We start from the raw sequence: 15,115 nt of genomic DNA on the forward strand, positions 1-15,115 counted from the left end.
GAGCTCTGCTGTGGGGGGAGCCAAATTCGGGTTGGGGGGGGGGGCATCGCCTTCAACCTGTAGCCCCCAGCCCAGGGCAGAGCAAGCTGAGAGCCGCCACAGCACCCCTGCCCCCAGTGCTGCCCCCCACTACGTGGCACACGGGGGTCCCCACAGCACCCTCCAGCCCTGTCCCCTTTCCAGCTCACCCCACAGCCCTGTGCCCCACACAGCCCCCCCGTGCACCCCTGCCCCATCCCCAAGCCTCCCCAGAGCGGGGTGGGAGCGGGGGGTCTTTCCCCAGACCCCATGGCACGGCGAGCGCCGAGCAAGCGGGCGGCGGGCTGTCAGCAAGGGCCCTCCTCACCGCGGCTAATTTAAGGGCTCGGCGAGAACGGCTGGGCTAATTTAATTAGGTTCTTATTACAGGGAAGGACAAATTGGTCCCCCGGGGGGGGGGGCGGCGGGGTCAGGCCTTGGAGAGCCGCTTTATGGAGTGAAATTTCCATCGGGCTTTTGGCTCTGCTCCGGCCGTGCCCCCTCGCAGCTCAGCACCAGCCCGGCTGACGGGGACAGGCACCCCCCAACAGCACCGGTTGTGCCCTTTGGGGATGTCCCGTGGTGTCGGGGGAGTCTCCAGAGCCAGGGTTTTAGGGTATCTGTGGGCATGGGGGAAATGAGATCTGCCCGGCTATGAGGCTGCCGCGGGGCTCTGCGGGCTGCTTTGGGGTGGAAGCGGGGAGAGTGCGGGGTGCTGGCTCCAGGCTGCCCCCAGGGCATGAAGAGGAAGGAGCCATAAATAAGATTTGGGGCTCTTGGCCCTCCTGAAGCCCTGTCAGCTGCCCCATAGAGCCGCGTGGAGAGCGCAGCGATCCTGGCGGGCATCCCACCGGGGCCCCCATCCCATCCCACCCCATCCCACCCCACCCCATCCATCCCGTCCCACCCCGAGGTGGTGATGGATAGGGCTGCCGGTGGGTGGCCGGCAGAAGGGCTGGGCACCACAATGGATGTCCCCTCCATCAATTTGTCCCCATTACCATGTGAATGGGGGGCGGGAGGGAGAGGGAGGGCATGCGGCGGCGGGAGAAGCCCCCCACATGCTCCCATCTGGGGCAGCGCGCGTCCCCCCTCCCTGCCTGAGCGCTTTAAACCCAAGCCAAGACCCCCCCCCGGCCCCAAATCGGGGGAGGAGAGGTTCCCACCTCCCATTCAGCGCCTTGAAAAGGTTACAGGGCCCGGCCTTGTTAACAAGAGGGGACCCCAGCCCCATCCCCGCCTCCCCCGTCTGTCCCTCGCCCCCCAGCCTTCTGCCGTGGCGCAGCCCCGGCTATGGGGTGGCAGCGGCGGGGGGGTGATGCTGGCGGTCCCCCCAGGCAGCAGGCACCGATGTTATCCCATGCACGGTCCCACAGCTGCTTGGGGGAGCTGGGGACCTGTAGGATACGACCCCGGGAAGCCCTGCAAGCATCCCACAGCCACCTCCTGCCAGCGGGGTGCCCCGGGCTGGGGTGTGCGGGTATGCGCGCACGAGGGAGGAGGAAGGATCTCCTCAGGGCCCTTTTCCTTAATAAATCATCCCTCTGCATCCCCCGCCCTCCCTCCTGCTCCAATAACTCCCGGCGGGGCCCCCCAGCCACAACAATGCGGCTACGGGGACGATTTATTTTCCTAATGGTGCTGCTGGGGAGACGATGGGGGGGGGCGGCCGGGCCGGGGGGGTCGGGGGGGGGGGGTGGCAGCACGCTCCGGGGCAGGAGTTTCTAATTAGGGAATGAAATTTGCTGGAAGGCTGGAGGAAGATGGATTCGCCGCCTGACAAGGGGCCTTTCAGCTCATCAAAGCGCCCGGACGGGGAGGTAAATTAAATTATTTCTAATTCTTCGCGAACCTCCAGGGAGTCGCCCTTCCGCCAGGGGAAGGTGGGAGCGCTCCTAAACCCAGCAGGACTGAAGTGGGAAGGAGCTGGGAGCTGGGAGGGGAAGAGGATGCCGAAAAGGGAGGGGGTGGGACGGGACAGGCTGCGCTGCCAGGATGGGGAGGGAAGTGGTGGCGGCAGAGGAAAGAGCTGCGAATGGCCAAGAAAGCACCAAATGGCTCATTTGGGGGCAAGTCCCCCACCCGCGGCTGTCATCCCAAAGGGACCTGAGCCCTGGGGGGGTTTCGGTAAAGAGCCTTCTTCTCAGGGCTCCACTCAGGTCAAAGCCGAATCCAGCGCTGTCAAGGCACGAAACCACTTTTGGGGCTGCACGGGGTTCTCCTAAATCCCACATTCTTGGAGTCGTGGTGCCACCCCGCCACCAGCCCCACCCCAAATAAAAAAGCCAGGAATACAGCTGGCAGCAGCACCGAGGAGCTTCTGTGCCAAGCCAGGGGCTGCATTTCCTCCGAGACCTCCTCCCAGCACCCAGGGAAGGGGAATGGGGAGGGAAATGGGGGGAACAGAGGGGCTGGGGGGGCCGGGCTCTGCGGCAGACCCTCCCCGCAACTGTGCCGGGCACAGGCGCAGAGCGATCGGTGCTGACCCAACGCTCCAGGAATTTAATTTGTTTAATATATTCCCTGGGAAAGAAGAAAATAAATAAGTGGCACCTCGCATGCCCCCATGTCTCACTCTGGCGGCGGAGGTGTCAGCTTAACGAGCCGAAGCCCTCAGCCTGATTAACCAGCCGCTGCTCCCGCTAATAGGGAGCCACCGCGCACCCTGATGGATGTCACCAGAGTGTGAGCCCCCCCGGGAGGGGGTACCGTGCCCTCCCCAGCCCCCTTGGGCTCTCCTTTCCCCAGGGCGGATCACCCTGCCCCACTGCTCTATAGGGCCGGTGGGGTGGCAGTGCCAGGGGAGACGGATCCGGGGCTGCTTTTGCATCTAGGGGTGAGGGCACAAGGTAGCCACGGACCCTTTTCTGTGCCAAAAGGAGGAGAGCTTTGCCCTACACCCACACAAACCTTGTCCCTTCCTTTCCTCGCTCAGCCCTAGAGCCCTGCTTGTCCTGCCTGTCCCCCCTCCTCCCGAGGCACCCCTGGGTGTCACTGCAGGGACGTCGCCAGCTCCTGCCACCCCATGCCATCGCCATCCTCCCCCCCCCGCCTTGGGAAAGGGTTAATCAGCAGCCAGGGAGACAGGGCAATAAATGGCCGTTATCTCGTTAATGAGCTGACATTAATTAGAGCCCAAGGTCCTGGGAGGAGCAGCCGATTTACCCAGTCACCCTGGGAGCGGGCTGGGAGCTGACTCCATGGAAAGCCCATTAGCAGGAGGTGAGGCTGTGCGGGGGGTCACCCTGCACCCAGGGCCCAGCCTCGCTTCCCAGCCCTTTTGGGGAGCAGCTCAGGACCTCGGGAAGCCAAACGGGAGCTGGAGATCCCCGAGCTGCTGGGATCCAACTGCTTGCTCTGGCTCGTGCTGCTCCGAGCAGCCCTCCCTGCGCCCGTTTGCCGTCCCCCTGCTCCGGGAGGGGAGCTGCCAACACGTTTTTCTGCTCAGCCTTGCCACGTCCCCGCAGAGACGGGGCTGCTTATTTGAGGAATCGCTTGGCTAAATAAACAGCAGCTCAGAAATCCCTGCAGGAGGCCTGTCGGGGAGGGACGGCGCGCTGTTTGCTCTGTTAACCCCTTCGCTTGGGGCAGGTACCTTGGCACCATGGAGGGATCGTGGAGGCTGGGCGCGGTGGGCAGGGGGCTGCGGAGCTCCTCACCGAGCCAAGACGTGGGGATCTCTCTCTCTGTCCCTTAGGGCACAGCCTGGAGAAGCCCTGGGCAGCCTGAGGTGGGCTCAGAGACCCCCAGGATGGGCAGACCCCAAGCAGAAGGGGGTGCAGGCAGGGATGGGGGCACACGACGCGGCACAGCCTGGGAGCAGGCGCGCACGTGGCTTTGGTGGCACGCCTGGCACTTGCTCCTGCCATCTCTGGGAGACACCTGAAGGGATTTGGGGAGCCCTGGGCCATGCGGACAGCCACACCAGTGCTTTCTGCAGAGGGGACGGCCACCAAGCAGCCTGGGACGGGGGCTGGCCGTGCCAGGTCTGACCCCGCAGAGCCCGGCTCCCACCGCTGCGGGGCTGATTAGGAGCCATTATCTCCCCCGGGCCACCCGCAGGTGACTTCGGGGCTGTTCATTTTGCCACAAATCACCCCGGGGCTGGCAGTTTATTTACCTTCCCCACCAGCCTCCTGCGGCTTCCCAGAGCCCGGAGATAGGGGTGGCCTGTGAGGGGCAGGGCTGCGGCGCTGCAGGTGATGGTTAGGGCCCCAAAAACCTGGGGGAGTCACTTCCAAAGGCAGAAAGCCCTGGCTGGAGGAGCAGTTAATCCTTAGCAAGCCTCCTGGGGACAGGGAAGCTCCTGCAAGACTTAGCAACTCAAAGCTTGGTAGGAGCAAGATGGTAGAAACCCACGCCTGCCACTGCCCAAACCCACCAGAACGGCTTGGTGTTAAAGCACGGTCTATCAGCAGCCAAAATGATGGGTTAATTGGAAATTAAGACAGCCTCAGCATGGGTCTTGCCTTTGTCGGGTGCCTGGGAAAAGGACCTGAGCCTGGGAAAGCGAGAGCCTGGTCCCAGTCGGCAGCTTTTTATCGGGGTGTGTGCTTTCCTCGGCACTCTGGGCTTTGATCTCGGGGCAGTCGGCGGTGCTGAGGGGTGTTACGTTGCTGCCCAAGGTGACAGCGAGGAAACGGCGGGGCTGTAAAACTGAGCTGTGCTCCCAAACTCTATCTGTCCCCCTCCACAGCTCATTGCTGAGCGCGGAGGCACTGCTGGCAGCTGGCGGGGGAAGGATGCGAGGCTGCAGGGCCCTCCCTGCACGGGGTCAGGCTCTCCCTGGCTGATATCCTGGGGGCTGTGGCCTTCGGCTGATGCTCAGGGTTGTGTTATCTCCCGTGTGCAGCCCCTTCTGCAACGGGCAGGGGTAAGGGAGCAGGCCCCAGCCACGCTCGCTTCTTGCAATCCCCAGATCTAGTTAGCAGCCAGGTGAGCTGTCACCGGAGGGCCCTGATGGATGGGAAAGCAAGTTCCCTCCTTCCTGGGGCTGGAAATGAAGCTAATCAGACCTCGGACACCTTAATCCAGCTCTGATCTGATTAATGACCCCGAAGACTGTGAACTCATCAGCACCCTGGCATCTATCACCGCCCGCATCCCGCCCCTTCTGCTGGCCACCTCCTGGGCTCTGCTCTCATCCCTGCCTGCTGGGTGCTCCTGCCCCGGGCGCATCTCTTGCGGGGCCCCAGCATCTGGGTTGGACTCTCCTGGAGGAGGGAACTCCCTCTATTTTCCTCCTAGATTTCTCTTCTTATTGGGAATTAAACGGCCCTGCTTGCTGCTGACCTGGGCTGGCCGTGGGGCTGATTCCTGCCCTCCCGGGGAGGCAGCTGGAGAAGGGCTGTGGGGTGTCCGTCCCCATCCAAAGATTTGGGGCTGCTCAACGGGTGGAGTAAGCTCCAGGCGAAGGAAGGAGGAAATTATCCCCCTATAGGGGACCTTTGGACCCCGGTGCTGTGGGTGCAGGGAGCTCAGTGGGCTCCAGGCCAGGCTGGATGGGCTCGAGGAAGGGAAACCCCTGGGGCTGCCGGGCAGAGGAGGCTGGGGAAAGTCCCGTGTGTGCTCCTGCCTTGCCCTTCCTTCCCTGCGTGTCTGCTCCGAGCCTCTGAGGGATGAGGGATACCGGGGAGCGGACCCTTGCTCTAAAATCTCAGGGAATCCAGCAAGGGTAGAAATGGTGAAGGGGAAGGAAACACAGGGCTGGGAGCTCCCTTTGGCTCCGATAATCCTCCAGCAGGGCTGTGGTAGCGGCCTCACTTGCCTTCCAAAGAGCAGGACCCATTGCTGGGCAGTATCAGAGGCTTGTCTCGTTGCATCAGCATGACAAAAGGTAGGACCTGGGCACAGACCAGCACAGACCTGCTCCCAGATGCTCTGCCTCGTCCCAAAGGCAGTGGAGCTGCAGTAGCCCTGCTCCAGCTCAGCCCCATCTCCCAGATCAGCCGGGGCTCTCCTCTCTGTTCCTGGTGGTGTTTTTCATGCTGTCTCTTGCCTGGAAGAGCAAAGACCGGGCAAATGAGTAAAAACCTCCCTGCCTGCCCTGTTGGCACCTCGGATGGCTGTGGGTGATGCAGGGAGGGGGACGCCGCGTGCGGCCAGCTCAGCTCCACGGCTCTCCCTGTCCCAGAGGGGGGCAATGGGAAATAGCAGGGGGACACGGAGCACTTCTCCTGCCTTCCCAGCCCTGAGGTGCCCAGGGCAGAGCCCCTCAGGGCTGTGGGTTCATGCACTGAAACCCCTCAAGTCTCACCCCATCTGAGCAAATCCGTGTCCTCCGGGGAAACCGAGCCCTGCAGCTTGGGGACCCCCTGGGCACGGAGCTTACGAGGTCGGGGAGGCGCAGAAGCCTCCGGATCGGGCCCCCCCGGGGTCCCACAGCGCCGTGCCGGAGGCTGAGGACACCGGAGGCTGGAGGCCAGCCGGGAGGGAGGCCGGGCCGGCGGGGCGGGGGGCCGGCGCGGAGCCAATGGGGAGCTGGGGCAGGTGGAGGGGGGGTTCAAAAAGCCCCCCCGGTGGCCAGGGGAGAGCGAGTGCCCGGGAGGAGGAGGAGCGGAGAGGAGGGCTGCCCCCGAGGGCAGCCCCGCGGAGCGGAGCGGGGGCCCGGGGGTGGATGCCCGCCGGTGCCGGGGCTGGCCCGGGGCTGCCCGGCCGGGCGCTGCCCTGGCAGGCGAGCCGTGCCGTGCCCAGGGGGGGCCCGCCATGCACAAACCCATGGAGAAACCCCAAAACTTCAGCATCGAGGCGCTCCTGGCTGAAGAGCCGCCGAGGAGCGCGTCTCCGCCGGGGCTCAGCCCCGCGGGGAGCCCCGGGCCCCCCGGGCGCACCGACACCCCCTCGCCGAGGGCTCCCCAGCTCTCTGCGCCCCTCGCCCCGGCCGGTTTCGTCCCCAAGCCCGGCTTGCTGCATCTCCCCGGCCCCGGGCTCGGCGCCCTGCCGGCTCTTTACCCCCCCGCCGTGTACCCGCTGCCGGCCCTGGGGGGCCAGCACCCCGCTTTCGCCTACACCGGCTTCCCCCACCTGCCGCCGCCCGGCGCGGAGCACCTGAAGGCGGCCGTGGCCGGCTCCTTGCCGCTGGAGCACTGGATCCGAGCCGGGATGCTGGTGCCGAGGCTCTCCGACTTCCACGGTAAGGGATCCTGGACAGCCCCCCCGCCTCCCCAAAACCTCGGGGCTGGGGGGTCTCACCGGTGTCGCCCCGTCGGAGGTCGGGAACCCACGGGGCCGGCCCTACTGCGGGGTTTTTGCTGTGCCCGGCCCCGCTCCCCATTGCGAGGAGCCCTTTGCGGGGTCGCACCCGCAGCGCTGAGACCCCCGTAGTGGGGTCCCGGGATGCGGAGGGGGGGAATCTGGCCCCATTGTCTGCCCTGCCCCAGCTTGGGGCTGTAGGGCGGCACGGAGGGGGGATGCCGGCCCCGGAGCTGCCCCCGGGGGGGGTCTCTGCTTGCGCCCCCCCTCCAGCCGTCGGCACCGCACGGCTGCTGCAGGCTCGTTGCGCCCTGCCGCTGCGGGAAGGAAACGAAAAGAAAGAAACGGGGAGCGGGACCGGCACCGGGAAACGAAAAAAAACCACCCCGGGCTGCTGGAAACGAATAATAAGGCACAAGTGGAGAATGAGCGTAAATCAGCCCCTCCTGTGCTCCCTCGTTAGGTTACACGTGGGCAGGCTGAGGCACAAGGGGCTGTTCCCCTCCCTCGGATCCTCTCCCTTTTCCCTGGCTCTCCCTGGGGCTGTGGGTTTGGGGTCCAGCTGCAAAGTGATGGTGGTGGCACCCCGGGGTGCAGAGCACGCCTCCGAGCTTGGCTTCTGGCTGGGGTAACGTGGACGGGTTTGTGCCCGCTGCTGTGTAGGCTCTGCTCTCAGGCCCTCATTCTGCACCAGCTCCTTCATCTCCAGCCCCTTGGGATCATTTGGGCTCTCGAGGGTGTCTCCAGCTCGTCCTCTTGGGGGCTTGCTGCAAGATTCAAAAGCAGGTTGACTTCTCCTCGTGGTCACCACCACCACTTGCTAGATTTTTGCCCCAATGTGCTGGCTGTTGTGTGTGGATGGGGGCCGTGGGGAGGGTCTGCAGGGACAGGAGGGGACATCTGCGTCCTGCCTAGGGCATGCTGCCTGCACAGCCCTTCCTCACCCCGATGAAGAGGATGGTGAGCTGGGCAGGAGCCTCCTGCTGTTGGCATAGGGCTCTTGGGCTGCCTGTGGTCCGTGTGTCCCTGTCACATCGCCCAGCCCGGACGGATGGACACACAGAACTGCCTGGATGAAGTTTCCAGGGTGCGTGAGGACAAGTTTCTGTGCTGCTGGTGATTTTTTTTCTGGGCACTGGGCAGGCAGCTGGGAGAGATGTGTCTGAAAGCCTCCCAGGGCTTGTTCTGGAGCACCCTAGGGGGAGATCACCCTTCTGATGTGTTTGTGGGAGATTCTAGAGCCAAATCATGAATTCCTGCCTTGGCTTTGAGTGTAGAGGTGTTCTGCAGGCGCTGCGTGGTCTGGTCTCTGCGGGATGGTCAGGGTGGTGGTGGAAGGAGAGGGACAGCCCCTGAATGAAGCAGCAGGCTCTGCTCTCACCTGCCCTTGTTGTAGGGGAAGGCAGGGTGCTGGGGGTGCCCTGAGGCAGTGGGCACCTGCACGGAGCAGGTCTGGGTGCTGGGCTGCTCCAAAAAACGCTGCTGCATGCAAGGGTGCCTTCCTCACCATCTGCATCAGAGGAGAGGCAGCCAGTGCCTGGGTGCCTCTGCTGCAATGCGGAGTGAGAGGGCAGGCAGGGAAGGTGCAAGGAGCAGGCATGTCCTCGCTGCAGCCACCCGGGTCCCTGTCCTGGGGGCTCGGACTCGCTGCGAGCAGCAGCTGCCCTCCTGAACTGCTCGGGGAGAGCGTTTGGCAGCGGGGTGCTGCCTGCATCGGTATTTACGGGATTTATTCGCGGCGTGGAAATGCAGCAGGGTGCTGGGAGCTGAGAGCAGAGCAGACATCCATAGGAGCAGAGCGTGGCGATGCGCAGCTGCAGGGTGGGAGCTGTGGTGAGGCTCTCGGGAGGAGCACAGGGCTCCCTGCGGGGGACCTGGTGCTCGGGTGCCTTTCTAGGGGCTCCTGGCCGGTGCCTTCTGAGGCTCTCATATTCACAGTGGTCTGGCATTGGCAGAAAGCACGGGCTGGGAAACAGCAATTGGGAGCCAGCGATGGAGGAAACCAGGGGGTGGAAGATTTCGGAAGGTCCCTTACCCGTGCTGTCCCATGGAGAGCAGTGGGGGCTGCTGGCAGACCCCTGGCCCCGGGACCCCCTCTCCTCCTGCCAGCCCTGCCATCTGGAGAAGCACCTCCAGCTAATTTCCTCTCCTTTATCTGCTAGCCCACGAAGCCAAGCGAGCTATAGCTAAACAAACCAAATTAAAACCAAGTGGGTTAATATCAACCTCGGATTAGGCTCGTTATCAAGTAGACGGAACTGTATCGAATAAGCTAATAATTCTTTATAAGCTTTATCTAATTATCCGGGAGGCAGCTGTCCTGTACAGCTCCTGGCCACAGAGTTGGGGGCTTTCTTATCTCCAGGCCAGCCAAAATATTCGTTGATTTTTTGCAGCCAAACACCAGGCACCCATCAGAGGGTCCTGGCCATGCTGAAGGGATACCGAGATGAGCTGTGATCCCGCAGGAGATGTACGGGCAGGTAGGAAACCCTTTGTCAAGCAAAGGCATGATGCTGAGGCAGGAGCTGGGTAAGGGGGAGAGCCTTCCTGATGGGTTGCCCTTTCTGTGGGGTGGAGGTGGTGATGGAGAAGTGCTCACAGCTCGGCTGGCAGGGCACTGAGCGAGGTGAGCCCTGGGGGGCTGCTGTCCGTGCCACGGGGCAGGGGAAGGTTGCACCAGGCACACGGTTAGGACGGGCATTTCCCCTTTGCGTGGCAAACTGGAACACACCTCCTCTCCTCAGAATCCCCGTGCTGCTGGTGGTGGCTTTTGGTTTGGCCAGGATTGGGGCAGGATGGATTAGGGGATTCTAGGAAGTCACGGGCTGTGGTGGGCACCATCGTGCCGAGCCCAAATGGGAGACACTGAGGTGGAAAAGCTGGGGCTGAAACCTGGGTAATCGTTTGGTCTACATCCCATTTAGATTGGTCTGGATTTGGACAAAATTTCTGTTCTTTTCTTGCCTGACCAAGCTGTCCTCAGTGTCTTATATTGTGGAGAGCGAGTCCCTTTTGGGGGTGCTGCTAAAGCAAGCTGCCCGTCAGCATCCCCTGAACCCGAGCAGACAGAACTCACTCTGCTTTTGGGGTCAGGGCTCATTTCTGTGCCTCTGCTCTCCCCACATCTGGCCTTGCAGGAGGCAGCACGGGGGAGCCTTTTGGGAAGGTCTGGAGGATTTCTGTGCTTCCCAGGGCATGGGCTCAGAGGGTGAGAGCCCAAGACTCTCCATGTTGGGGTGGGAGAAGCCAGCTCCACGACCCTTTCCTTGGCAGAAGGGGCCCTTCCTGGGTCTGTTCCATCCCGTGCCTCTGCTGAGGGTCTGCAGAGACCCATCCACAGCTGCAGAGCTGAGCTGTCTTCCCTCTAACACTTATTAGAGGGAAATATTGCCCTGGGTGCACGTCAGCGCCATCGGCACAGCATCCCTCTCATCAGCCCCTCGTTTAAATGGCCAGAGGCTGTGAGGTGGATCTGGCACCGCGGCTCTGCAGGTGCAGGAGGGGGGTCGCGTCCACCCCCTGCTCATCACACAAGAAAGAAGTTTGCAGAGCCCCAGCCCGGCCCTACATCTGCCTGTTTGACCCGTCCCACCCAGCACCCAGGTACCCGGGATCCGACCTGGATGGCGCTCAGTTAATGCCCCCTTCATAAATTCCTGCGCCGTGCGTCACCGCCCTGTTTGTGCAGGGCTCGGTGGACACCTCGGGAGATGGGCAGGTCGGGATCAAAGCTGGAATCTGAGGAGATAACGCGGCTGCTGCTGCCCCGTGCCCCGCGAGGAGGGCACTGACCCTCACCCGCCGCGCTCGGCTGGGTGCTGCTGGCCACCTGCTGAGGAAGCAGAGGCGTTTTGGAGATGGATTCCCCTCTGACAGCCGTCCCAAACCCACGGCTGTCCCTGTGCCCAGCCGGGCAGGAGTTTTCTGAGCTGATGCCTGGGTTGCCGATGAGCTGGTGGAGGGAGAACGGGGGCTCTGCAGCAGTGCCATGGGACGTGGCGAGGACCTTTCCCGTTGATGCCCCCCTGCACTGCTCCAACCCTTTACTCCCAGCTGCAAACCTCTGGGTTTGATTGCCGCTGCGGTGCCGGGAGAAGCAGTAAAAGCCAAACCCTGGAGGGCGGGACAATAAAGCGAGCGGAGAGGAGATAAGCAGGGATCAAACACGGCGCGGGAGCCACCCCACGCCGGCCTCTCAAAGGCCCCTTTGTTCCCCAGCCTCCTGCTCGGGCTGAGGGTTCAGCTATCAGCCCTGCGCGGGGCGCACGGAGCCTTGCGCCGCAGCCCTCGGCGGTTGGGCAGACACCTGCGTGTCCCGGCAATAAAAGGAGCTTTAATTCCCGTCCCAGGGCTGATCCCAGTTGCACACCGAGGCCCGATAACGTATCTCGCCGGGCAATAAAGCCATTATTGGGGCGGGAGGCGATGGAAGAGGCGCTCGCCTTCCTCCTCGCGCCGGGCTCGCCGAGGGGGTGCCCCCATCGCCGCTGCTCCCCCGACCCCATCCCCGTCCCGCTGTCTGTCCCGCAGCCACCCCGCAGGCCGGCTTGATGGGGAAATGCCGCCGGCCCCGCACGGCCTTCACCAGCCAGCAGCTCCTGGAGCTGGAGAACCAGTTCAAGCTCAACAAGTACCTCTCCAGGCCCAAGCGCTTCGAGGTGGCCACGTCGCTGATGCTCACCGAGACTCAGGTACCGTGGCCCTGGCGGGGTGGAAGGGGGAACGGGAGGCTGCTGGGGACACGGGGGTGGGAATTTGGGGTGATGCCTGCAAAAATAGGAGCCTGGGGGGGTTCTGTGGTGCAGGGAAGGTGGGGGGGGGGAGTGGGGACGGGATGGGGCAGGGGGGGCACAGCCGCACGGGGCTGGGTGCCCGTGGCCCCGGTGACACGGGCGCTCTCCTCGTGGGCAGGTGAAGATCTGGTTCCAGAACCGGCGGATGAAGTGGAAGCGGAGCCGCAAAGCCAAGGAGCAGGGGGCCACGGCGGAGGCCGAAAAGCCACGGGGGCTCGGCAAAGCCTGCGAGAAGCTGCTGCCCGGAGAGCCCCAGGGACAGGCGGGCGAGGGCCCCGAGTTTGTGGGGTGCAGCCCTGGCTCGGGCTTCCTGCACCGCAGCGCCGCCGAGCTGGGCTACGGCCCCGACTCCTCCTGCTCGGGGGGAGAGGAGGATGAGGAAGAGGAGGATGAAGAACTGGGCTCCGCGGAGAGGAAGATGGGCTCCGTGTTGTGAAGAGGGGCCGGGCTGAGGCGTCGGGGGCCTCTTTGCTGGCAGCCACAGACTGTGCCCATGTGGGGCAGGGGGGCCGTGGGGAGCCTGCCCCCCGCTTTAACTTATGTGTGTTTGGATCCTATTTAACTCGTAATTATTCCTCTGTGTGTATCTGGGGGAGTCCCCACACCCCGCCCCTATAAAGCTGTTATCCCCATGCCTCTGCTCTTCCTTAGGGGACAGGGGCTCTGCCCTGCCGCTGCCCCCATACCTGGGGCACCGGGGGGGATAAGGAGGGGTGCTCAGGGTGTGTGCCCCCTCCTGTGGCTCTAGCATCCCTGGGGGGCTCAGATCAGCCCCTAGGAGTGGGGTGACAACAGCCACCCCCTGCCACCTGCCTCCTCAGGAGCCCTAGGCTTAGGCTGTGACCCCAAAGTGAGCTGGCTCCCCTGGTCCTCAGGATGTTGGAGGGTCCTTGCAGACCCTATATATCTGTGTGTGTCCATATATACATATATACACTTCCCTCTACCTATATACACAAATTTCCCAAGGTTTCTGCACCCTTTCTGGGTTTCCCCAGGGGCTGCTGTGCCACCCCATCACATTATGGGGCTGCACGAGTGGGGTGGGCTGGGCTGCCCCTACCCCGTGTCCTGCTGCCACCCCTTAGGGCTGATCCCCAAGCACCATGGGCTTGGGGACAGCGGGGACAGGGATGCGTGTGGAGAGGCACGGCTGGGACAGAGGGATGGGGAGGGATGGAGATGAAGGGAAAGAGGAATGTGGGACCGGACAGCGGGTGGATGTTGGATAAATCCTACACGGGGGGACAGTGACCCGCAGTGGCTGCTGGCAGCTCAGCAGCTTCCCCTGGGTGCATGGGTTCCCCTGTCCCTAGACAGCACAGCCCTGGGCACTGTGGGACCCTTCGGGGAGTGTCCGGACCCCAAAACTGCCCAGGGGAGCACGGAGGGATACGGGTGGAGGTGGGCACCGTGGGGAGGGCTGGGATGGCAGGGGCAGAAAGGGACAGGGGAGATGAGGGCGAGCTGGGAAGGAGGAGGGGAGCTGAGGGATGTCACAGACTTGGGACCGTTCACCTTGAGGGGTGCTGACAGGTTTAATTTCCAGAGTAGAGCCATTAAAGTGATGGATGGCAGGCGTTCGTCGCGCGCAGGCCCTCGGCGGCCACAGGAGGGTTTGTTTGGTGGCTGAATAACATAAATAACAGATTTATGGGGCTGCTTCTGCAGGAGCCAGGCACTCGGCCAGCGCTGGGGGGGCCAGAGGAGTTGGGGTGCTGATTTATGACTGCGTGGCTCACGCCCTAAAGGCAGAGAAATGCCATAAAGCTGCGCCTCCTCCTGCCAGCCCCTGTGCCACGCTGCTGCTAACACCTGGGGGGTTGTCTGGGTGTCCCCACTGGGGACACGAGGGTCTCCCGCACCTCGAGGGACATCCTGGGGGGATGTAGGGGTGACCCACGGTGGCGGTGCTGCCCCACGGGACTGGTACCCAGGATACCCCATGGGCTTGTGCCCCCCTGTCCCTTCACCGCCCTCAGCCCCATCACTTTTGGCACCCGTTATGTGGGTCACTGGTGCTCCAAGGCCACATTGAGGGGCTCCCCCATCCCTATACCAGTGCTCCCCAGCCTTCTGCACCCCGTGCCCCCACAGCACCCCACCCGTGAGCCCCGCAGCCGCCCCCTCCATCCCACCACCCCACAACTCTTCAGCACCCCTGCTGCCAGCCCCACCAGCTCCTCCTCCTCCGGGACCCATCCTCACGTCCCCGTCCCCTGGGCACCCCCCCGCCCCAATATCTGCCCCCATAGCCCCCGGATCCCGTCCTCCTGCTGCCCCCTGGCGGCCCCCGCCGCCCCCCGGCACGGGCTGGCCCCGGGCGGCCGCCGTCGTTGCCACGGGAGCCGGGGACGCCGCGAGCGGTCCCCGCAGCAACGGCACCGGGAGCGCACCGGGAGCGCACCGGGAGCGCACCGGGACGGCACCAGGAGCGCACCGGGAGCGCACCGGGAGCGCACCGGGACGCGGCGGGGCGGCGCGGGCGGGGAGCGGAGGTGGGACGGGACGGGACGGGACGGGAAGGGGGTGGGATTGGGGGGACGGGGTCGGGAACGGGGTTGGAGGAGGGATCGGGATTGGGATCAGGGGTAGGGGTCAGGATTGGGATTGGGATCAGGGTAGGGGTAGGGATCAGGATTGGAATTGGGATTGGGATCGAGATTGGAATAGGAATTGGGATGGGGGTCAGGATAGGGATTGGGATCAGGATAGGGATTGCGATTGGGATAGGGATTAGGATTGGGATTAGGATTGGGATTGGGATAGGGGTCATGATTGGGATTGGGATTGGGGTCAGGATAGGGACTGGGTTCAGGGTTGGGATTGGAATTGGGATCAGGATTGGGATTTGGATTGGGATTAGGATTGGGATTGGAATTGGGATTAGGATTGGGATTGGAATCGAGATTGGGATCAGGATTGGGATTGGGGTCAGGATCGGGACTGGGTTCAGGGTTGGGATTGGAATTGGGATCAGGATTGGGATTGGAATCAGGGTCAGGACTGAGATTAGGATCGGAATCAGAATCAGGATTGGGATCAGGATTGGGATCAGGATTGGGATTGGGATCAGGATCATGACTGGGGTCAGGATCGTAATTGGGATC

At 63.4% G+C, this 15,115-nt stretch overlaps 1 protein-coding gene across 1 annotated transcript; it reads left to right on the plus strand.

Moving 5' to 3' along the window:
- Positions 1-6,680: 6,680 nt before the first annotated feature.
- On the plus strand, positions 6,681-12,452 carry LOC309879748 (uncharacterized protein). Its single transcript, XM_082763917.1, has 3 exons — positions 6,681-7,150; positions 11,743-11,903; positions 12,124-12,452. Exons 1-3 carry the CDS (start codon positions 6,724-6,726, stop codon positions 12,439-12,441), a joined length of 906 nt encoding a protein of 301 aa, XP_082620043.1. The 5' UTR covers positions 6,681-6,723; the 3' UTR covers positions 12,442-12,452.
- Positions 12,453-15,115: the final 2,663 nt, after the last annotated feature.

This window comes from Aythya marila (assembly GCF_965140915.1).
Source record: "Aythya marila genome assembly, chromosome: 6".
Lineage (NCBI taxonomy): Eukaryota > Metazoa > Chordata > Aves > Anseriformes > Anatidae > Aythya > Aythya marila.